The 24,244-nt window shown below is 37.7% G+C and overlaps 1 protein-coding gene across 6 annotated transcripts; it reads left to right on the top strand.

Annotated features, from left to right (window-relative positions):
* Positions 1 to 943: 943 nt before the first annotated feature.
* On the top strand, positions 944 to 22,454 carry elavl2 (ELAV like neuron-specific RNA binding protein 2). Of its 6 annotated transcripts, none has more exons than NM_001002172.2 (8): positions 944 to 1,048; positions 7,459 to 7,548; positions 10,488 to 10,731; positions 12,597 to 12,700; positions 14,766 to 14,919; positions 17,122 to 17,347; positions 17,439 to 17,477; positions 21,678 to 22,454. In NM_001002172.2, the coding sequence occupies exons 2-8, from the start codon at positions 7,477 to 7,479 to the stop codon at positions 22,006 to 22,008; spliced, it is 1,170 nt and encodes a 389-aa protein (NP_001002172.2). In that variant the 5' UTR covers positions 944 to 1,048; positions 7,459 to 7,476; the 3' UTR covers positions 22,009 to 22,454. The 6 variants fall into 6 exon arrangements, with proteins under 6 accessions (NP_001002172.2, XP_068072382.1, XP_068072380.1 ...); XM_068216281.1 differs by having other exon boundaries at positions 989 to 1,048; positions 10,491 to 10,731; positions 21,681 to 22,454; XM_068216279.1 differs by having other exon boundaries at positions 989 to 1,048; positions 10,491 to 10,731.
* Positions 22,455 to 24,244: the final 1,790 nt, after the last annotated feature.

Genomic DNA, 24,244 nt, shown 5'->3' with positions numbered 1-24,244 from the left:
AATAATATAAATAATAATTCTCGTAATTTTCGACGCAGCTGTATCCTCTCTAGTAACCGCCCACACAGAATGAACTAGGCAGAGACTACAAGGGATAAGGCTCCGGATACTACCGTCAATATAGCATACATTTTTTCACTCTGTTAAACAATAATTAATATTTTTACATTACGTGTGGGCTTGCGGAAGGGGTAAATGTTAATAAAAGGCAATTTAATTGGAAATTCAATAAATAACACAAATAATACTTGGGTATAGTTACAATTTTGTACATTACTGTGATGGTTTAGGGTTGGGGTAGACGTTAATAAAATACAATTCATGGATAATTTAATAAATAATATAAATAATAATTCTCGTTAACTTTCGGCCGCATCTCTATCCCCAAAAACCGCGCACTAGAAGGGATACAGCTCAGGATACTCGCGTCAATTTGTGACACTGTCAGTAATTAATATTTGCACATTATTATGAGGGTTGGCTTAAGGGGTAGACGTTAATAATTATGCGATTGATGGATGATTTAATAAATAAAATAAAAAATAATTCTCGTTAACGTGAGGCCGTATCTGTATGCCCTGTAGCAACCGCCCACAAATAATGAACAAGGCAAAGACTTTTGGATACAGGTTGGGCAACAGATAATTTAATTAATAATATGAATAATGCTCGGTATAATTACTGTTTTACATTACTGCGATGGTTGGGTAATGGCTAATTTAAAAATAATAATAATTAAAATAAATTACTTCCGGCCGCGGCTGTATCCTTCCAACGAACAACGCCGAGTCCGATTTGAGAAAGTAAACCAGTGCGCATGCGCTCATCACAACTTAATCCGCATCACCTGCCGGTACAGAAAGGTCCCGCTCCCGTGTGCTTCAGCAGCCTCTCATTGTTCAATGGCGAGAGAGCGCGCCGTCACGGAGCTCTCTGATTGGCTCATCCACATGCCAGTTTATTTAGACGCGCTTTTTCCCGCCATCGCCCCCCTTAACGTGAGAGCGCGCACATCAGCATACGCCGTTAATTTATAAACCGAATTAAGGTAAGAAAAACGCTTTTTCCTCTCATCCTTTTTTTGATTAAGCCTCTACATCAGATGATGTTGTGTGAGTGATTGTGTTTGCCGCGAATAAACGACGCAGAGTTTCAGTTATGTCGGTTTGTTGATGCTTTTCGTCGCGATTTCTGCTCTTGCTGCGTGTTCAGTGTTGATAAGCAATGCTGTTAAACAGCGGTTTTGCTCATTTTATCGATTCACTTCGAAGTCCAGCTTTGTTTAAATGTTTACAAGTGTTTATTTATCCGTTTACTCTAGTTTAACTGCAGTTTTTAGGCTTTACACGAGCTTTTCAGTGTTTTCGCTGACATTTATTTTAGTTTTCTACGCGTACTTTGTCCATGTTTAATTCATATTTAGCATTATCAGAGCGTATTATCGTTGATTTGTGTTTGAGAACGATTGCAGGATGCTGACCTTTGACCTTCCGGCATTGAAGCCACGAGGTATCTGTGTATCAATGCTATTCGTCCACTTCTATTTAGATTTCCTGTGTTCATTGGGCCTCTGATTACCTTTGTTTAAAGTCGAATTATGATTCATTTTGATGTCTAATTAGATTTTATAGTTTATTTGCATCAAAAAACATAAAATTACCGAGGCGACACTGTTGCTGTTTGGGGGAACAGCCACTAACATTAGATGCCGCGATGCTAGTGTCACGCGGCAGCCATTTTGTAATAAACGTTCCAAAAACGCGGATAATTTACGGTTCTACATCCCAAAGAATGTTTTCAAGAGTGTAGGTGGAATAAATCTCTTATTACGTAACTTAGTGGTTTTTACAATGCAAAAACTCTCTCTTAAATTATTAAAATTTCATAAGCAGGTTCTTTTATACTGGCAATTAATTTACAAACATACTTTTTCCCCACATTATTCACCAATTTGGAACAGTAGGTATATCTGATTTAAAAAAAGTCATATATATATATATATATATATATATATATATATATATATATATATATATATATATATATATAAATAAATAAATAAATAAATAAATAAATAAATAAATAAATAAATATATATATATATATATATATATATATAAAGATTGGTGGGAGAGAGGTATTTGCTTGGTTGTCCATCTATTAGACAGAGGGTAAGGTTCTCGGTTATAGAAATTTGTGAAAAATATAATTTTGAATGTGATCATAAGCAATAGGGCCGGGATGTGCATACTTGGTCCTGGAGGGCTGGTGTCCTGCAAAGTTTAGTTCCAACCCCAATCAGACACACTTGGGATAGCTAATCAAGCTCTTACTAGGCTTTCTAGAAACATCCTTGCAGGTGTGTTGAGGCAAGTTGGAGCTAAAATCTGCAGGACACCGGACCCCCAGGACTGTGTTTGGACACCACTGGAATAGGGAATTGAAATCTTTCCCGAAGGCATTTCTAACGATGGTTTGTAATGTGGTTGCCAATATAAATTACACACTTCATCTGCCTTGTTGATAAATAGACAATATTTATTCTGAGTGAAATACCTAATAAACTAATAGAAATATTAACCCATGATAAATTTCCAATACATGGTGATAGAAATAATGCCTTTTCCCCCCCAAGAGCTCTATTATCGAATAAAGAACAATGTTTCTTTCCTTCCCAATACCTCCCAAAACTAAAGAATTACATTTTAATTTTTTAATGATATGTTCCCATCTTCACAGTTTCTTTAGATTTAATTTTGTTCACAACAATTGTGCATTCTGTGAGGTTGACATTAAAGAGACTGCACATTTATTTTTTTGAATGTTTATATAGCAGAACCTTTTAGTCTGATTTATTTGAGTGGTTAGATTCCTCAAGTTGTCCTCCCAATTTTCTGAAAATGATGTTTTCTTTGGTTTAATAGGGAAAGATGTTAATACTCAATTTGTATTGAACAATATTCTAATATTGGGGAAATTTTATATTCATAAGCAGGTGCCTTAGCCAAAATTCCTTCTGGAAAACTAAAAATTTTGTTTAATACTGTGAATCTTAAGTTTTTACAATCAAAATGTGGGAAAAGTCTGTTTAGTCTATTGAAAAAAAAAATGTATGTAATGACCCGATGTAAATGTTTTTTTTTTCTTTCTTTTAGTTGTTTTTGTGTCTATTCTATAGCTTAATATCTTTTTGTATTTCTGTTTTATTGACTTTTTATACTTTTTTTGACAGTTTTATAAATGTACATAATAGTTATTCAAATTTTGCCTTGTAATTTTGTTATAATGCAATTAAAAACAACAACAACAAAAAACAATGCGGATAACTAATGTTAGACAGATTTAATTTATTAAAAAAATATATATTTTTTTGCATAGTAAAGTACAACAACTTGGCATTATCAGTACACCTTCACATTACAATAAAAGAAAACCGGTGCAAATAAGGAACAAATAATCAGAATCAGTTTTATTGCTAAGTGTGCTTCACACACACAATGAACTTGTTTTGGCTACAGAAGCTTCCGGTGTACATAAAGTGACAAGTGACGACACAATAAATATGAAAAAAAGACGATAAACATTAAATAGAGATGCAGTTAGTGTTACATAAAATAATATACATAACTAAGACTTAAAAACAAACAAACATAAATAAATAAAAAGGACTAGGGGTGTTCCTGTTATTTATAATTTATAAGGGATTTAATTAAGGGATTTATATATGAAAATCTCATTATAAAAAGCACAAAACATTGGTTTCACCTTCAAATATTTTGGTTAATGTATGTAAAAAATTTTCCAAACATGATGTTGTTGATTAGAAAGGCCTCTTTCTTACTGTCCGTTACAAGTCCATAAATGCTGGCATTCACATTAAAGATCCTAAGGTAGTGAATGTTTTGGCAAAGGCAGTCATAAACATCTGACCATAATGCATTCACAAACGTACAGTGAAAAAACAAATGATCTGTAGTTTCAATATCACAAAATATACATTTATTATACTCAAATCCAAATCTAATTCTTAAATATTCACTTGATGGATGAATCCCACTTACAATATTAAAAGCAACTTTAGTTTTTGGAGACAAATATTTAGTTTCTGTGAATGAATGGCATCTTCAGAGAATTGAAGTTGAAATGATTTTCTGTAAACCGCTTGAGGATATGTAATGTTGATGAAGAGATTTCTAATCTTTCTGTTTGAAAATTTACTTTCTTTGAAATCCAGCCTTCAATTAACTCAGGAGGAACAGTTGGGGCAGAATTAATGATATAACAGGACCATAGCCAGCCTGCGGTCCGTTCTTTGTAGGTGGATTACTCAGTTAGCTGGATTTGGGTATTGATGATTTGACATGATCCAGGATTGTTTAGTTCTTCAGAGCTCATCTGAGACTTGTTGTCATAGCAACAGTTCTGGTAGCTCAAACCCGTTCATTTCATATAAACATGCTGATATTTACTTACAGTAGTAGTTATGTACTAGGGCTGTGATTTACTGCTGTGATGAAGCAAGAATTCAGGAGGTATGTTGGTTAACCGCGCATATATATATATATGTATATATATATATATTTTTTTTTACATTCTCTTTACTTTTACTCTTTACTCTCTTAATTTGGTGGAGTGAGAAAACGGTGGAAACTAACTCCACTGAACACATCCATTAGCATATATTCAATACCTTTTAAGTGTAAAGATTTACTTAAACTATTTCTAAGCTCAGTTCTAATCTTCAGCAGAGGAATAAATGAACAATAATAATGAAGTGTGGTCAGAAAACTGAGTTATATCCAAACACACGTCCTGTTCTTATGCCCCATATGCTGATGCAGACGTCTCCAAAACCCCACAGCTGAACACATCTACACTTTTTTTTCTATTAAAACAAATATAAATATGCATATATAAATAATACTCCTTACAATAATCGCATTATACAGATGCAGATTGTCATGAATAAACTGCAAACCCCCCCCCCCCAACCCCCCCCCCCCTGAAAAAGGTATGGAGACAGGTGTTTATATTGAAGTAGAAAATCATCATTTCTGGAACATTTTAATCCTTTAATTGTTTTCATCTGTTATGATATTTGTGTGTTGCTGATCATCCTGTGTGTATTCAGCAGCGTGTAAGTGTTTGGACCTGCATGGGTGCATAACTAACACACTTCGCTGGACTTCAGAGCAGCTTTTAGTTGGTCAATGGCACTGTCTATTTCAGTTCTTCAAAATAGCATCACGCCAACAATGCGCCTTAACACACCTCCTATATAGACCAGCACACCTATGAGTCCACAAAGTGGCACAAATGAAATTTGCTATTTAAACAACGTGGTGCTAAACATGAAATTCAGGGCTGTAAATTCAACAATTTTGAAGAGGACACATTTCAAATGTCTTTGACTTTATATGACATTTTAGACCCAATGCCAATTCTGTACTTTTTAAATAATATTTTAACCATATAATGTTGCAGTAAGCTCGTTACTGTATATTTACACCATGGCCATATTCCTTTATGTAAGCGCAGTGTTTCCCCTAGGTTTACAGTTTTTGGGGGTGGATTGGGGCTGCAGCACAACGCAACCTAACACAGCGTGGCTGTTCAGACTCGCACTCACACAAGGAGTTCTGGTCTTTTAATGACAACAGTAAACAACTGAGCAACTATTTAAACTGTACAACTGTTTGTAAATTGTAAATTTATTTGTTTCTTCACAAACTGTGCAGCTTTTTTCACTGTGTATCTTTATGGGCTTCTGAAAGCCTCTTGGTATGGAAAGTCAGAAATGTCTGGCCCATTTATTGAGACATTTTATTAAACATGTTTCTTATAAAAATGTAGATGTGAACATGTCATGGCCAGAAGCAGCTTTACAGAAAATATTTCAGCCATTAATTTTACCTCGCATTACATTTTACCTTACATTTATAATTCATCCATTTATATATATTTTTGTCACGCTTGCGGTGTGACAGTCTTTCAGCACTCTCTCCGTAAACACTTGATTGGTCTCGGCTGGCATTGGCCACATGATCGCTCTTATCAGCGCCATTATTTTTTACTTTAAGTGGATTTGCAAACCTGTGTACGTCCCATTGCTTTTTCCTGAAACTTTAGCCATCTTCAATTCCCGCGGTCCCAAAAGCTCCGTCATCTCAACTAGATGCGCCTGAAAAGCGCGAATGTGTTGCATCGTCTGTGCGTCCCTCCATTGGAAATAACGAACTTGCCTTAGTTAATAACCCCAGTCATAGTTAGTCCAGTGTGTGTGGTTATTAGTCTTGGTGTGCAAACTAGTGCACAGTTGGCATCACTTTTAGTTGCTGCAGTTTTGTTCCGTGCAGAAACGCAGTGCTGAGAATCCTTTATGAATAATTAACCTTTACAAATTAAATTGCAGTTAATTGTGAAACCGGTTAATCGTTGCATCCCTAATTACAAGTTATATTATTAAATATTTATGTTAAAAAAATATATCTGATAATTTCAGCCAGCTTTTAGTGAATTGGCAATTTTGTCAACACAGAAATTTCAGTTGTTATTTGTAAAAAAAAACAAAAGGCCTAAACACATGCAGGACCATTCCAATATTTTGCTCATCTCCAACTATTGACAGCAGATCTCTCAGTGAGAGAGAGAGGGGGATTTGCACTCGCGATATCTTCGCTTCTCTATTCATTTAACCTATCAAACGTAATGTTTAGACCATCATTGCTCCCCTCGCGATCTGTTCTCTTGCTCATTCACTCTCGTTGCCGTGATTTCCGGGTATTTTAATTTATTTTGGGGGATCACAGAGCCGGTATGAATTTGCAAAAGACACACAGAGCTTCCGGGAGAGGTCATAACTGGACACTAGATCGAGTAGATAGCTCCACTCGCATCACAGCATGGAATGTTATATACGTATCTGAAGAGCAGGGAGGGATGCAGGACATGTCTGAGGAGCAGGCGGGAGACTCGCCTGACGTGCTACTACACCATGTCGGCATGCTAAATACTGGGCTATTGTGCTGGAAAATCTGTTTCAAGGGCTATCTAGCACTTCTCCTTAGCCCTACGTCTTTAAGCTAAAGAGATTTGGGACATCCCGACCTCTTCACGTGAAGCGCAAAACAAGGGGTAGGGGTTAGAGGAAGGGCTGAGGGGTAAAATTGGGATTGGGCCTTAATGTAAATATTATATTTAGGTACAGGAGGGACATTTCATGTCTATTACAAAAGTGCTCGATTTAAAATTATCAGTGATTTTAAAAAGTCCTTGAATTTGGTGTCTATAAAAGAGTGGGAAACCTAGTAAACCGAATCAAACTGAAAACCGTGATGCCAACCAAACTGGCAATTTCATGAACTGCCCCACCTCGAGTGGCGAGTGTGGGCAGTGTTTCCCTCAGGATGCGCCGTGTGGATGTGTAAGTGACTGACTCTAATGTGCTCTTGTTTGCAGACGTCCTCTCCAGCCGTCATGGCAGTCAGGCTGTGTGATGTGGCTTCTCTTCTGAGAAGTGGCTCGTGGGCAGCCGAGCCGTGGACTGGGGTTCGTGGGACTTTTTTTTTTTTTTTTTTTTGGTTCATTTAAATTTTTTCAGCACTGTCACAGGGCTCGCAAAACTGCTAGTCTGATGTCCCGTTTTCCATTCTACCAGAAATTAACTCACACAGACTATTTTAACAGGATGAAAAATACAGCCCATATCAGTGCATTTGCGTTCTCTCACAAATTGGGTCATTTTGTATGTAGTTTTCATGCATCAAGGAGTCGCTATCTGAATGTGCTTGAAATTGTGCTTACTGGTGTTGTGAAAAGAATTGGTATTTCGTTAACAAGTTGATTACTTTTTTCAGGTACAATTAAAAAAACTAAAATAAATTATTATTAATAAATAATAAAAAATATTAATGTGGCTATTAAAAATATATGCAGCCTGTAATGAATGCCATTTATCAGTTATTCTGAAATTTTGCGAGCCCTGAGTCCGTTCATTGTCACTGCGTCACGTGTCTTATAGCTGTGCTGGTCACTGGGTTTTTTTTTTTTTTTTTTTTTTTTTTTTTTTTTTTTTTTGCTCAAGTTCATTTCAATCTCAGAATCTAAAGCAATTATTATGGCAAAACCTTAACCTACAAAAGCAGACATCAGATTTACACTGCTGTTATATCAAAGATGGGGAATTAGTTTTTTTACGGGCTGTAGATTGTGATACTGCTCTGAAAGTAGCAGCGAGTTCTGGCACTTAGCACAAATAGGGTACGAAGTTGTATTTATATATATATATATATATATATATATATAAGGTAATGTTCTATTGAACTGTACTTTAAATTGTTCAAAAGTATTAATGAAAGTGGGCAATAAAGTGTTGAGGGTTGCAGTTTTGTTTTTTATTTCAATAGATTGTATTACTTACAATTCACTTTTATTTTTGTTTTACACACTTTTCCTACGTTGGTTTTGCAATTAACTGTTAACCCAGTTTTTACCTCCTTTAAATTAATTAAAAGTGCTAATAATAATAATAATAATAATGTATTGAGTTAGAAGTCCTTCCACCATTAGGCCACAGTTGATGTAAAGGTAAATAAAATGATTGTTTCTTGTTTGAAATGGTTAAATGTACCATTCAGTAAAGAACAAACTCATGGCTGTATTGGGGATCAGTTTCAGAGGATTGAGTTTAGCTTACTCAAATCAAAGGCCTGTCAGGAGAGCACTGCAAAAGTAGAGTAGGGTCTGTCTGTGGACTGCAGGATGGGATTTAACATGAAGGGGCGTAACTTGTATGTTAGAGGCATAACCTGAAGTTATAGAGACCCACATGTCAAAACTGTTGTCAGCAAGATGGTGCTGTACCTATCAGTTATTAATGTCTACACCTACTCCACACCTAAACCAAACCCTCACAGTAACTAACATCTACATCTACCCCAACCCTAAACCATACCATTAGTTACTAACATCTATACTTAACCCAACCCTAAACCCTACCATCACAGTTATTAACATCTACATCTACCCCAACCCTAAACCCTACCATCACAGTTATTAACGTTTTCATTTACCCCAACCCTAAACCCTACCATCACAGTTATTAACGTTTTCATTTACCCCAACCCTAAACCCTACCATCACAGTTATTAACGTTTTCATTTACCCCAACCCTAAACCCAAATCTCATAGTCATTAACATACAGCTGTGAGTTGTGGAGGTGTTTATAGTTGATGCGCTTGGCATTCTACTGTTATTTGCAACCACAGGCCGTGACGCAGAGTGGGTTAACCATTATTGCGATGCCGACAAAGTCAGCAGGTGTAGTTGCTAAAACGAATGAATCGTACACCTAATTAATTGCTTGTGGATAAATTTAAAGAACTCATGAAAAATGTGGTAACATTTTCTCCTGTAAGCATTTCCGCCATCTTGCCTACAACATCTTGTTGTGACATCTCACATGGTTCAATGGGATCTCAATAGCTGCAGGTTAAGCCTCTCTAACTTACAAGTTAGGCCCCTTCATGTTATGACCCCTGCTTGCAGTCCGCAGGCAGATACACTTCCAAAAGTCAAGTCCTTAACATGTAGTTGTGTTGCATGCTCCTATAGTAACTATTTATCTTCCTAATGTTGTGTAATGTATAATGTATAATGTAAGTTTAACTAATCCTCTAGAACAAGGCCATAAGGTCCACACTCATGTACTGTAAAATGCATGTCCTTTACTGTTTTTACTGTTCCCTACTATATAGTATTTTAAAACAGTATTATAAAGCTTACCATTGTACTGGAGTGCAGGGAGTGCACTATTCTGTGCTTCTGAATGCCTGTATTTACATTCCTGTCATGTTTTGTCTGGTGCAAACAGCCAAATTCCTCATCACTGCAAATCTGGTCTTGTAGCGTGTTGTTAAGATACGGGGTTACAGTCTAACCTGCTCACCTAATGTTTACACTCGTAATGTTTATATTATTTGCTAATTACCAATCACCTCATGTGGAACTCTGAATCTGCGTCTCATTTTGGATTCTGCCGGAGGTCGCATTTTGGTCACGAACGCATGCTTTAAAAGCCGTCCTGACTGCATGAATGAAACATGCTGTTTTCCATTAAGGCAAACCGGAGTACTGAAATATAAATAGCTAAACTGGCATTGGGCGGATTAAAGGACCACAAAAAAAAAGAAACATTCTCAAAGCAGAATATCTGACTTCAGCATTGTTTTTCAAATAAATAAGAATGTAATTTATGCGTGTAATTTGTTGATTATTTTGGTGCACACTCTCTAAAATTATGAATTATTTCCAAATGTGAAATTATTATATTCATATCGTTGCAAAACAAAATATCGCAGTCAGGTTTTCTTCAATATCTTGCAGCACTAATTCTTGTTTGTTGGTGTGTATCTGTGCATGTATATATCTGTCTGTGTGTGTATATATGTGGTTTTCCTTCCTCACGCTTTGTGTGTTTTGTCTGCAGCAGGTGATCGCTGCCATGGAGACGCAGCTGTCCAACGGGCCGAGCTGTACCAGCAGCAATGGCCCCAACAGCGTCTCCAACACCTGCACGTCACCTGTGGAGATGCCCAACGGCTCCGAGGACAGTAAAACCAACCTGATCGTGAACTACCTGCCGCAGAACATGACCCAGGAGGAACTCAAGAGCCTGTTCGGCAGCATCGGAGAGATCGAGTCCTGCAAACTCGTGCGGGACAAAATTACTGGTACTTCCAAACAGCCACAATATTAAAACTTTGTTATTATTATTATTAAAGGGAACCTAGTATGCACCTTAAAAGATGTCAAATAAGTCTCTGATGTCTCTAAAGCAGTGGTTCTCAATCTGTGGTACATGAGCTTCCTTCTAGTGGTACGTGGGGAAATGTTAACTAATGACAGACAAAAAAATAACACGCTTTTAGCACTGACGCAAATGATTACACTGATGTTTATTCAGATTGATTACCGGCTGTTAACTAAAGTGTACAATCCTCGCGTTTTCTATGTACAAATAGTACAAAAACGCACGTTTTCTATGTACAAAGTTGTTTGTAGGGATATATCGGTGGCCATATCGTTATCGGCCGATAAATGCAATTTTTAAGATTATCGTTATCGATCTGATGTCTAAATTAGGCCGATATCTTTAAGCCAATAAATTACGTACTTATACAGACAGTGGCGTAGCGCAAAATGCGGAGGCCCCCCTGCAGGGATCACCGACGGGGGCCCAGTTGAAGGCGGGGGGGGGGATATACACATAGATATACACATACACATGTCTATGATCGGGAGTTTTTCTGGATGTTAGTATGCATTTTTTTTAATGATGAAAATTTTTATTTGACATCACTTTTCTACATTGATGGATCACTTATCGCACGGGCATTCCTGACAGAAAGCTTGTGTTTGTGTGTATGGAAATGTACTATTCACTCTCCCTGTTAAATTTGATCTAATCATGTCCTGAAACACAGCTCCTCTCCTGCTTTCACTGCTCATACTGACGGAGGGAGCGATTCGTTTGTGAATGAATTTCCGTTATGAACGACTCGTTCACTAGCCGACAATAATACAAGTTTCTGGCACCACAGCATCTCTTTGTCATATTTCTTTTACATTGTTTGCTGATTTATTCAACAAAACTAGCATAAGCCGAGTGTTTAGTGCGAGTTGGTGCTACTTTGCCTTATGGTGAATGCAGTAAGTGACTATAGCTATTATTATCAATAACGTGACCTGTTTAGCACAAATTTCAAAACATACAAAAACGTAAAAAACTTAATCCTATGAAATGTTCTGCCTTTGTGCTTTGTTTTCTTTGTTTTCTCGTTACTACACTCGTAGACAGCGCTAAAGTCCCGCATCTTCACGTAATAACACTGTCTTGTCTAGTGCGGTTGAATGACATTTGTCCTGGGAGCACTGTACCAATGTGGCAGCGCTATAGACGCATGCTCAGGGTCCCTATACAATATCTAGTGTATATATCTATGTCACAAATTGAGGAGCGGGGAAAGGAGGCGGAGTGGCGTGACAACGCGGGGAATCCTTCACAAACTGAGGAGCAATCACAAACCGAAAGCGGCGAGAGCGTCAAAGTAGCCAGAAGTCATTAATTTTTTAACTAGAACCGGCGGTGAGAAACAGCGGCGCGTCTTCATTGGCTATGACGCGGTTTGGCGGCAAGCAATCAGAATGAAGTAGTCCACAGCCTGAGAGGAGTTCAGAGAACACAGACCTGTAAACTTTGGTTCCGACCACAGTTGTTCCCAAGAGTTTGATTATTGCGGTTCCTGGATTTTCAATTATTAAAAATCGCGACGACGTGGGGCCCCCTAATCACGCGTACAATGTCAATGTACTCATAAACTTCTTACTAACGTATATTAATGTTGAGTTAATGCTTAACAGATAATTCACCATTTTCTAATGCTTAAATGATTTATAGTGTGTAGGTATTTAGTCTTACCAAGATGATTGTTGTGGTTTGTGTTTGTTGGTTTTCTTCTTTCTTGTAATGCATTACCCCAATCATTTAACATTTACTGCTTATAAATGATGATTCAGAGGTGTGTTTGTGTGTTAGGTCAGAGTCTGGGTTACGGCTTTGTGAACTATATGGAGCCCAAAGATGCAGAGAAGGCCATCAACACTTTAAATGGGCTCCGACTGCAGACCAAAACCATCAAGGTAAGATCCGTCTGATATGAGGATTTACGGTGGCCCAGAGAGCTCAGTGCGCTGCTACTTAAGAAAACACCTGCAAATTAAGAGAACTTCTTCATGTGTGTGACTACATGCGTTGAAAACCCTGTCAACATATGCTTGTTTTGATTTTAAAAGGACATACAAATTAAAATATGCTTTTCTGCAGTTTATTTGTAAATACACTTCAAACATCTTTTAATTATATTTAGTGGAGGATATTAGGTTAGTTTAGCCTAACTGTGTTTAGTTTGCATAATTTAACCCATTACACCATTCCTTTGCCTTTTGAATATTAGCCTTGATAAACTGACAGTTCACTCTGAAATATTATTATATAAGGTGGCTTATTTATCTTTATCTTTAACTAAACATAAATTAAAGATTAGTGATAAATGAATTTGCTATGCTTCATCAATTGTTTAAACAAGTTAAATTAAATTAAAAGACTTTGAGAAAACATGATTCAGGCCCTTTTAGTAGGATAATGACTGAAAACGAGAAGATAATGCTATTTTTTTGTGCATTTATTCTGAGGAATTGCAGTGTGTTTTCTATTTGAGTTTGCATTGTGAGCATTTGCAGCATGTTTGCAGTCAAACCGAAAAGATGTTTTCTTAATTTGCTAATAATTTAATTAAGCATTTAATCAATGCTGTCAATCGTGCGACTGATATACCGCGTTCACTAATCACTAAACAGCATGCATTCACGTGAGATGAAACTAGTGCTGCAGCTCATGAAAAGACCGCTACTGCTATTCAGATGGCGTATGCAAATAAAAAGTTATTGTCAATTTCATCTGTGCAATATCAGACAGCACCCGTGAGAACAGCACAGTTATTATTCTTCACTAATCATAGGGCCGGTAAATTAAAATCGGAGAAATCCTCTGGCTTTTTTTGTTGTGTCGAAAACGTATTGAATCACGACACCACTGTGTCGTATTGAACCGTGATTTTTGTGAAAAACTACTCACCTTATATATATATATATATATATATATATATATATATATATATATATATATAGATAGATAGATAGATAGATATATGTAGATATAGATAGATATAGATATATATAGATAGATATAGATAGATAGATAGATATAGATAGATATATATAGATATAGATATATATATATATATATATATATATATATATATATATATATATATATATATATATATATATATATATATATATATATATATATATATATATATATATTAGGGGTTTAACAATATTACAAACCGAAATATCGCGATACACCAACCACGATATATATATCACAAAACTCTCATGGCATACCGCGGTTCTCTCACGCCCCCTGCTGCCCATTTTTTGAGGTTAGAGTCACTTGTCTCTAACTAATTGAATCAATGCACATGAGATCAAGCCTCTCACCTGAGAATCTAGACATTATGGTGTTTTTGAAGAACTTAAAACTTAATTTAATATTCTGGGGGTTGGTGCACGCATTAAAACAGCTTATAGGAGGAGGAGCGAGAGCTCATGCTCCCCCTCGCTGGAGCTCAGCTCTGCTCAAATGGCTCTGCAGCGAGCATTGTCTCTTTTTTTCTGTTATCGCGCATGCTAATAAGAAACTAGCTCATAGTGAGAAATGGTCCCTAAAGTGTTAGCAGAAGCATTCATTTAGATGGACTGGGATGTAGGGAAGTAAATAATGCATAAAATGTGTAAAGTTTAATATAAGTTAAATAAACTGAGGGTGCTTTAGGTTTTTTGTTAAGTAAATGTAGAAATTACACTGCAAAGTTTAAATTGTATAAATATTATAGTACATTTTTCTTACGCTTCCAGTTGGTAACAATGTTTGTGCCTGAATACTAATCTCTCACACGCCTTAAAGACATACAAATGTTAATATTTCACTCCATGGTAATTTAAACTCTGCATCAACATTGAAGCAACATTCCCAACTCAACATGACGTATCTTTGCAATGTGGCTATTGCAGATGTACACGTTACGATATCGATGCTGAAGCGATGTATTGTGCAGCCCTGACTGTGTTTGTGTTTGTCCAGGTGTCTTATGCTCGACCGAGCTCAGCCTCCATTCGAGATGCTAACCTGTATGTGAGTGGTCTTCCTAAAACGATGACCCAGAAAGAGCTGGAGCAGCTCTTCTCTCAGTTCGGACGCATCATCACCTCCAGGATCCTCGTGGATCAGGTCACAGGTGAGGTGGGAGAAACTGCACTGCTACGTCATGGTGCAGTCAGCCACAAAAGCAATGGCATTTGGATCCACCTTTATTGTTTTCACAAGCCTGTTCATTCGCTGTTCATTTGTGCCATTGTTGTATTCAGATCAGTGTAATGCAAATGATATTTGTCAAGATACTAGTCTTCAGCTTAAAGTGGCATTTAAAGGCTTAACTAGGTTAATTCGGTTAACATAGTGAGGTTCATCATCATCAAAGCTAACGACCTGATGCTTTGCACCTTCAGTGTTCACCATTGTGCCGAAGGAGCAGTTACTACTTCATTCCGGACGTCATTCAGGGATGTAACTGTAGACCTACTAGGCCATGTGTATATAATATAATGATAGTCCCTTAATGTGCACGTTTGACGAAGCCGCTGACAACATGCAAGATTTTGAACTTTAAGGCTTTTTATCCTAATTGTGGCATTTCTATAAATTGAAATGAGATTTTGCTCTTTTTAACAGATGGCGAAATGACAAACGCCTGTGTGTCAGCATAGTGGCAGATTCAAAAACAATGCAAATGTTACCATTTAATTCAGATCAAAGTAATACAAATGTCACTTTAATTCAGATCAATGCTATGCAAGTGTAAACGTTTAATTCAGTTTGCTTTAATTCAGATCAGTGTAATGCAAATGTCACAGTTTAATTCAGTTTGTTTTAATTCAGATCAATGCTATGCAAGTGTAAACGTTAATTCAGTTTGCTTTAATTCAGATCAGTGTAATGCAAATGTCACAGTTTAATTCAGTTTGTTTTAATTCAGATCAATGCTATGCAAGTGTAAACGTTAATTCAGTTTGCTTTAATTCAGATCAGTGTAATGCAAATGTCACAGTTTAATTCAGTTTGCTTTAATTCAGATCATTCATTCAGTCTCTTGTCGGTTCTCTTGTCTCTGGGGTCGCCACAGCTAAATGAACCGCCAACTTATTCAGCACATTTTTACGCAGTGGATGCCCTTCCGGCTGCAACCCATCTCTGGGAAATTAATTCAGATCAGTGTTATGCAAATGTCACCGGTTATTCAGTTTGCTTTAATTCAGATCAGTGTTATACAAGGGTCACCACTTCAGTTCACTTTAATTCAAGTCAGTGTAATGCAAGTGTCACTTTAATTCAGATCACTTTCATTCAAATCAGTGTAATGAAAATGTCACCGTTTAATTCAGTTTACTTTAATTCAGATCAGTGTAATGCAAATGTCACCATTTAATTCCGTTCACTTTAGTTCAGATCGGTGTAATGCAAATGTCATTTTAATTCAAATCACTTTAATTCAGTTTACTTTAATTCAGATCAGTGTAATGCAAATGTCACCATTTAATTCCGTTCACTTTAGTTCAGATCGGTGTAATGCAAATGTCATTTTAATTCAAATCACTTTAATTCAGTTTACTTTAATTCAGATCAGTGTAATGCAAATGTCACCATTTAATTCCGTTCACTTTAGTTCAGATCGGTGTAATGCAAATGTCATTTTAATTCAAATCACTTTAATTCAGTTCACTTTAATTCAGATCAGTGTTATGCAAGTGTCACCGTTTAATTCAGTTCACTTTAATTCAGATCGGTGTAATGCAAATGTCATTTTAATTCAGTTCACTTTAATTCAGATCGGTGTAATGCAAATGACATTTTAATTCAGTTCACTTTAATTCAGATCGGTGTAATGCAAATGTCATTTTAATTCAGTTCACTTTAATTCAGATCGGTGTAATGCAAATGTCATTTTAATTCAGTTCACTTTAATTCAGATCGGTGTAATGCAAATGTCATTTTAATTCAGATCACTTTAATTCAGTTCACTTTAATTCAGATCAGTGTTATGCAAGTGTCACCGTTTAATTCAGTTCACTTAAATTCAGGTCAGTGTAATACAAATGTTACCATTTAATTCAGTTTGCTTTACATGTGCATTACACTAATCTGATGTATCCGTTTAATTCAGTTCACTTTAATTCAGATCAATGTAAATCAAATGTCACTTTAAATCAGATTAGTGTAATGCTAATATTATCATTTTAATTTAGATCGCTTTAATTCAGATCAGTGTAATGTAAATCTCACAGATTCAATTTGTTTGTTTTGAGATTCTAACTTGTGTATATAATTTATTATAATTGAACCGTGTCTGATCATGTTAACGGTCGTCCTCTGTGCTGTTCAGGTGTGTCCCGAGGGGTGGGCTTTATCCGATTTGACCGGCGTGTTGAGGCTGAGGAGGCCATCAAAGGGCTGAACGGACAGAAACCTCCAGGTGCCACTGAGCCAATCACAGTGAAGTTTGCCAACAATCCCAGCCAGAAGAGCAGCCAGGCGCTCCTGTCTCACCTGTACCAGTCGCCCAACAGACGCTACCCGGGACCACTGGCCCAGCAGGCCCAGAGATTTAGGTACCCATCAGCACACGCTCATCGACCTGGACATGACCTTGACTTGAGTGTTGTTTTATTGTTTGTGTGTTTGTGTATGTGTGTGTTTCAGGCTGGATAACCTGCTAAACATGGCCTATGGAGTCAAGAGGTAGGTTACTTTGAGCTGTAGATTGAAGGAAATTGGCCTTTGGAGTGCTGATTTGATATGGGTCACGCTTTACAATAAGGTTTCATTAGTTAATGTATTCACTAACATGAACTAATTATGAATAATCCTCGCACAGCATTTGTTAATCATTGTTCAACATTTACTGATGCATTATTAAAATACCAAATCATGCTTGTTTACATTAATGCACGGTGAGGTAAAATGAAATAACGATAAACAACTGTCGTTTTCATTAACTAACATGAATAAATACTGTAGTAAGTGTACAGTTCATCGTTTCCTCGTGTTAGTTATTGCATGAACTAATATAACCTTATTGTAAAGAGTTGTCTTGATATGACAGAGCTCCAGATGAATGTTTCCCTCGTGAAATCCAAGTTGGTTTTGTTTTATTATAAGTATTAATATTAGGGGTGTAAAATGTAATTGTTTCTTCGGTGCACCACTATGCAGATGGAGACCATTCAGTATTGGTTCAGTAATGCATCATAACTGGTTATTACGTACTGACGTCATTTATCTCCTATGCGCGATGTCGCAGTAGAATACTATGGCGAAGGAGGCGAGGGCGAGTAATTATGGTGGATAATTATGCACAGTTCAACTGCTTGTGAGTTTGCTAGACAGTCTTTTATTGACAATGAAGGCAGCACAGCACACGAGCCGCTATTACACTACTATGGAGAAATGCTGTAAAACTCCATCTTTACCCCTCTCTCTCTCTGACTTTGGACATTTGACCCGCTGGCCTGTTTGTGAGCTGTTAAAGTGATACTTGTGGATCCAGACCAATATATTGCATTGAATCGAATCGATGGCATGATAATCATAACTGAACTGTGAGATCAGTGTAGATTCACACCCCTAATTAATATGTTTGTCTTTAAAAAGGGATGGTTCCCCCAAAACTGAATTTTGAGCCCAGAGTTGTTGTTTTTTCTTCTGTTAAACACTAGAGAAGACATTTTGAAACCTGCATCCAGTGACTTCCATGCTTATTGTTTACTAAGGAAGTTGATGTTTACAGGTTTTTAGCTTTCTTCAAAATAATATTCAACCAAAGAAAGAAACTCAAACATGTTTGGAACAAGTGAAAATCTATTCGAAATTGTGAAATCATTTGAAATGTATGTGATTTATTTATTTTTGGGGAATCACAAAGCAACACACCAAGCCAATGTCAAAGAACTTGTGGCCATGTAAACCTTGTATTGGCTGCATCTGGTCCAGTCTAGTTCAAAAAGCTGCGTGTGAAAACCGAAGGGGTGATGGCTGACCCGAAAGAGAGTGTGCATCCTCCACCCGCATGATGTATCCTTCCTCACCAGTAGATGGCAGTTTTTGTATTGTGATTCCACAAAGGGAAACCAGAACTAGTGCAGCACACATACAAACTATAAAGAAAGCAGCATCTACGAACCGTTTTTTCAGTGTCTTCAGCGAGGGATTTGCTCTTGCAAATATGTCTGTGCAATATTACACAAGTAGCAATGTTATGTGGCTTTATATCGGCACTATATACACCATAACGCAATGCTACATGTGTGATATTGCATTTATACAATAATTTGACAGCAAAATCGCGTCATAATTAATCATAATTATAAGCCCCCCTGCATATTTTTTCCCCAATTTCTGTTAATAGGTAAGATTTTTTTTTCTCGGCACATTTCTAAACATAATAGTCTTAATAACAAATTTTTAATAATTGATTTCTTTTGTCTTCTCCATGATGACCGCACGCAATATTTGACTAGATATTTGTCAAGACACTAGTATTCAGCTTCAAGTGACAAAGGCTTAACTAGGGTAATTAGGTTGATTAGGCATGTTAGGGTAACTAGGTATTATGGCAAATCAATGCCAAAAATAATCTTGCGCATTGGTAATGTGTATGCACGTTTATGGCGTGATCTTTTAACCTGCGTCCAATTCTGGCTAACTTCCGGAAATGGAGAGTAACCAATAGCGTTGATAGTAATGATGATAGTCGTGCCCCAAGGCTGACAAAAATCCAAAAAGTTTTGCGCAAGCAGAGAAGAGAAAGTGAGAGCTGATCGAGAGAGTTTATGACGAGCTCATGAGCGCCTGTTTCCTCGTGGTGGATCAGTTCAGTGCACTCGTGAAGATCCACTGTGTGCTCGCGAGAGCTGTAGTTTCCTTGTGTGTAGGCCTGTAACGCCCGATTCACACTGGGCTTCAGTGTCAACGCTTGACAGAGGGCGTGTCTGAAGTTAGGGCTTATGTAATCATCATAGCAGCATCAGCCAATCAAATTATTCATCAATTGGCTTTTCTCTGAGCTGGTCTTGGCTGACACGTCTGTTGCCACTTAAAGTTGAAGTTCCCAACTTCTGCGAGCAACGCCTCTGAAGCGGTGCCGACGGATCCACAATGCAGTTCGGCAACGCCTGATGTCACCCATGATGTCCTAATTGAATGGGGTGTAATCTGCTCGCGGCTCACTTCTCCTCCCTCATGAACATCACTGCTGCGCGAATTATGATATGCACTCGTTTTTTTTGGCATTGATTTGCCGTCCTAATTAGGCAAGTCATTGTAGAACAAAGGTTTGTATTTTTAGACTATCCAAAACAAATATTGCCTAGGGGGGCTAATAATATTGACCTTAAAATTAGTTTAGAACAATTAAAAACTGCTTTTATTTTAGACAAAATAAAACAAAAGACTTTCTCCAGAAGAAAAAATATTATAGAAAATACTGTGAAAAATCTCTAAATCTGTTTACATCATTTGGGAAATATTTCCCAGGAGGGTAAATCACTGACACAGACTTAAACTAGAAAAAGAAAACCAAATACATACTCTGGGATGTGATTCCGATTTCCGTATTTTCCAATATTGTGTATATTGTGCCGGCCGACTCGCCTGCTTTATGAATAATGTAAATCGGCACATCCCGATTTAAGACTGAGCATTTAAAACGGCACAAACCAAACGTTTGAAGAGGGGTAGAAGTGAGACTTTCTTTTGTCCGATCTTTGTTTATTAAATTGACATGCATAAAAAAACAATGGTGCAAAATTTATATTTCTTACTGCAATGCTTCATTTTTGTTTGATGCAAACCAAAAATGTGTTTGTCATAATGTAACAGTGGGATTGTTTATAGCAGATACGTCATTCAAGCACATCAAAGGCAGCAGGATAATGAGAAATGTAATATCAGCGGCGACACACCAAATGACGGCGTCACACCAAATGACGGCGACACACCAAATGACAGCGACACACCAAATGACGGCGTCACACCAAATGACAGCGTCACACCAAATGACAGCGACACACCAAATGACAGCGACACACCAAATGACAGCGACACACCAAATGACAGCGACACACCAAATGACAGCGACACACCAAATGACAGCGACACACCAAATGACAGCGACACACCAAATGACAGCGACACACCAAATGACGGCGTCGCACCAAATGACGGCGTCACACCAAATGACAGTAGCCCCTTTCGCACAGTGATACCGGTAAATATATGGAAAATTTCCGGAACGACTTTACCAGTAAATTGAAAAAGTGCTGTTCACACAGGCGAGGACGTTACGGAATTTTCCGGAAAAGAGCATTCACACATCCAATCCAAAATACCTGTAATTCTGACATCATTAACCAGAAATGAGCTCTAAACGGCTGCGCTTGTATTTGTAAACTCTTGACTAAATTACAAACTCTGTGGATGATCAGTATTGTGAACAACTCACTACTCAAAACACATTGAGAAACACTTTCGCATGTCGAGATGTACATGATATGTGTGTGTGATGGCGGACAGGCTGTTTCACGGGCACACGCAAAGCTTGAAGGTAAACAACGGCTTATCGTAAGCATCTTATCGATAATTAATAAATGGTTTACTGAGCAGCAATAAGCAACACTGTAAAATATAAGGAGTTTCATGTGATTTCTTTAAACTAGTAGTGTTTTTTTATTGAATGAAGGCATAATAATCGTGAAACCGCGATTATTTCTCAGACTATAACCGTACAACTAAACTATATAATCGTTGCATCTCTAATCACAAGAAAACGAAAGGGAAAAGATCTCTGCGTGCACGTCCTCTTCTGTAAGGTTGACATTTGCATGTGATTACTGGTGCATTAACTCAGTTTGAGCTGAAATGCTGTCTTTGTTTTTCCGGCAGTAGGTTTTCCCCAATGACCATCGACGGGGTCACCAGTCTGGCGGGCATCAATCTCCCTGCTCATGCTGGCACAGGCTGGTGCATTTTTGTATATAATCTGGCACCGGACGCTGACGAGAACGTCCTCTGGCAGATGTTTGGCCCGTTTGGTGCTGTGACCAACGTGAAGGTCATACGAGACTTCAACACTAATAAATGCAAAGGATTTGGCTTTGTGACCATGACAAATTACGACGAAGCCGCCGTAGCGATCGCCAGCTTGAATGGGTATCGACTCGGGGACCGAGTTTTACAGGTCTCCTTCAAGACGAACAAAACACACAAGGCCTGAAGGAGTGCCGACGTGCAGCGCTTTGCAAACGTGACTTTGCAATAATGACGGGACGCGTATATTATATTCTTTTCTTTTCTTAAAGTACTTTATCATTATTTTAAGCATTTGTTTAATGATTTACGTAGGATATAACAGCTGACTGTTTAAGTGTTTGTTTTTGGCGTGTGATCCTGAGGGCGTGATGCTGAGATGGAGAGCGCTGGTGTTCCCGTCTCTCCTCATGGGCTTCTGCGGTGCAGTCCACTGCATAATCTTTGTGCATGAATCTTTAGTTAAACCATTTCAGTTCGCTTTCTGTGCTAAAGGCTCTTTGTGTTGAAAGATATATCTTTATGTTAAGCATTTAAATGAGACAAGATGTACGTGTTGTTTTGTGTTTGAAATTTGGGATTTGTTTTTGTTTTTTATTGTTCAGTACATCAATAAATACTTTGAAAGGAAAACTTGGTGGTTCATGCTAAATGTAGTTATATACAGTACTGCACAAGTGTGTGGTGGTGGGGGGTTAATTTATAACGTTTCCTGAAAAAGTGTGAAATTTGTAGTGGAAAATATGACAAATTCATCTGAGTCCCGATTTGCGTATTTATACTACGCCCTAAAAGTTTCTTTAATTGTGAAGGAAAAGTCTATACTTTTGAGTGTGTAAGAAGAGTATGCAAGCTTTGGGACACACTGCTTCCTTGTTAACAGATCGTTATGTTGTTTAGTATGCAACTCACATGGTCGCCCACTGAAGTGAAGCAGGGCCTGGTCAGTATCTGGATGGGAGACCACATGGGAAAGCTAGGTTGCTGCCGGAAGTGGTGTTAGTAAGACATCAAACCCAGAGGTCCTAACTCAAGCCTCTTCAGCTGCTCCAGAACGCAGCAGCATGAGTGGTCTTTAATGAAGCTAAAAGAGCACATGTCACTCCGCTGCTCATCCGTTTGCACTGGCTGCCAGTTGCTGCTCGCATCAAATTCAAAGCTCTGATGTTTGCCTACAAAGCGATTTCTGGCTTTGCTCCTTATCTGCTCTCACTTCTGCAGATGTATGTGCCCTCCAGAAACTTGCGTTCTGTGAATGAACGTCGCCTCGTGGTTCCATCCCAAAGACGGAAGAAATCACTTTCCCGAACTCTTGTGCTCAATCTGCCCAGTTGGTGGAATGAACTCCCTAACTACATCAGAACGGCAGAGTCACTCGCTGTCTTCAAGAAACCACTAAAAACTCAACTATTTAGTCTCCACTTCCCTTCATAATCTGCAATTGCCTCTCTGGATATACCACTAACTGTACTCAAAAAAATATATATATAAATAAATAAAATTACTAATGCTTTCCTTTTTAGACTTTACAGACCTGAAACTTGCCTACAGCACTTATTAATTGTTGCCCTTATAGTTGTGTAAGTTGCTTCCTTGTCCTCATTTGTAAGTCACTTTGGATAAAAGCGTCTGCTAAATGACTAAATGTAAATGTAAAATGTGATTCTGTGGTCGTTAAAAATCCCAGGATGTCCTTCGAAAAGAGTAGGGGTTTATCCCTGACATCCTGGCCAAATCTGCCCACTGTTCTCTGTCGCGATGGCAAGCAGCTGCTTTGTTTTTATTTATTTATTTAAAAAGCACATTAAGGCTGAGATACAACCTGAAAGACGACAATACAACACTAACTATCACAATCATCAGCACTTTTAATAGTTTATTTTACAGACTTATAAAATGCTGCAGTTTCCCATATTGCACTAGAGAGTCGCCTCTTGGTGATTCTATGCTCTTTGATGGTACCTAAAGGTGCATATTAGTACCCAAATGTAACTGAAAAGACTTGTGAGGTACCATTATGGACCCTTCGGGTACAAATATGCACCGTTTCTCAAGGTACTGCCTCAGTGACGGCTCCTGTACCTTTATTTCTGAGAGTGTGTGATCTCTGATTAAAACAACTTGCTAATGATCTTCAGAGGCTTTTTAAAAGCATTACTTCTCCTTTCTCTCCTGTTTACTGTAATTGTTGGCTATTAAAAGCATCATTTATTCATCTTTTTGTGTTCTTCATGTTCTGTCTTTGGACAACAGTGTTTATCGGCAGGCAGTAGATGTGCATTGGAAAGTTCTTATAGTAGCTCGTCACCCAGGGCCTGGAAAGAAACACAGGGAATAAATGAGCATACGTTAGATGTGTTTTCTATTTATCAAGGCCATGTAGAAATGCATCCGCATGATGTCACATGACTTATCACTAATGT

The sequence above is a fragment of the Danio rerio genome, chromosome 22 (genome assembly GCF_049306965.1).
Source record: "Danio rerio strain Tuebingen ecotype United States chromosome 22, GRCz12tu, whole genome shotgun sequence".
Lineage (NCBI taxonomy): Eukaryota > Metazoa > Chordata > Actinopteri > Cypriniformes > Danionidae > Danio > Danio rerio.
Note: the sequence above shows the minus strand (reverse complement) of the source record. Positions and strands in the feature narration are given on the sequence as shown.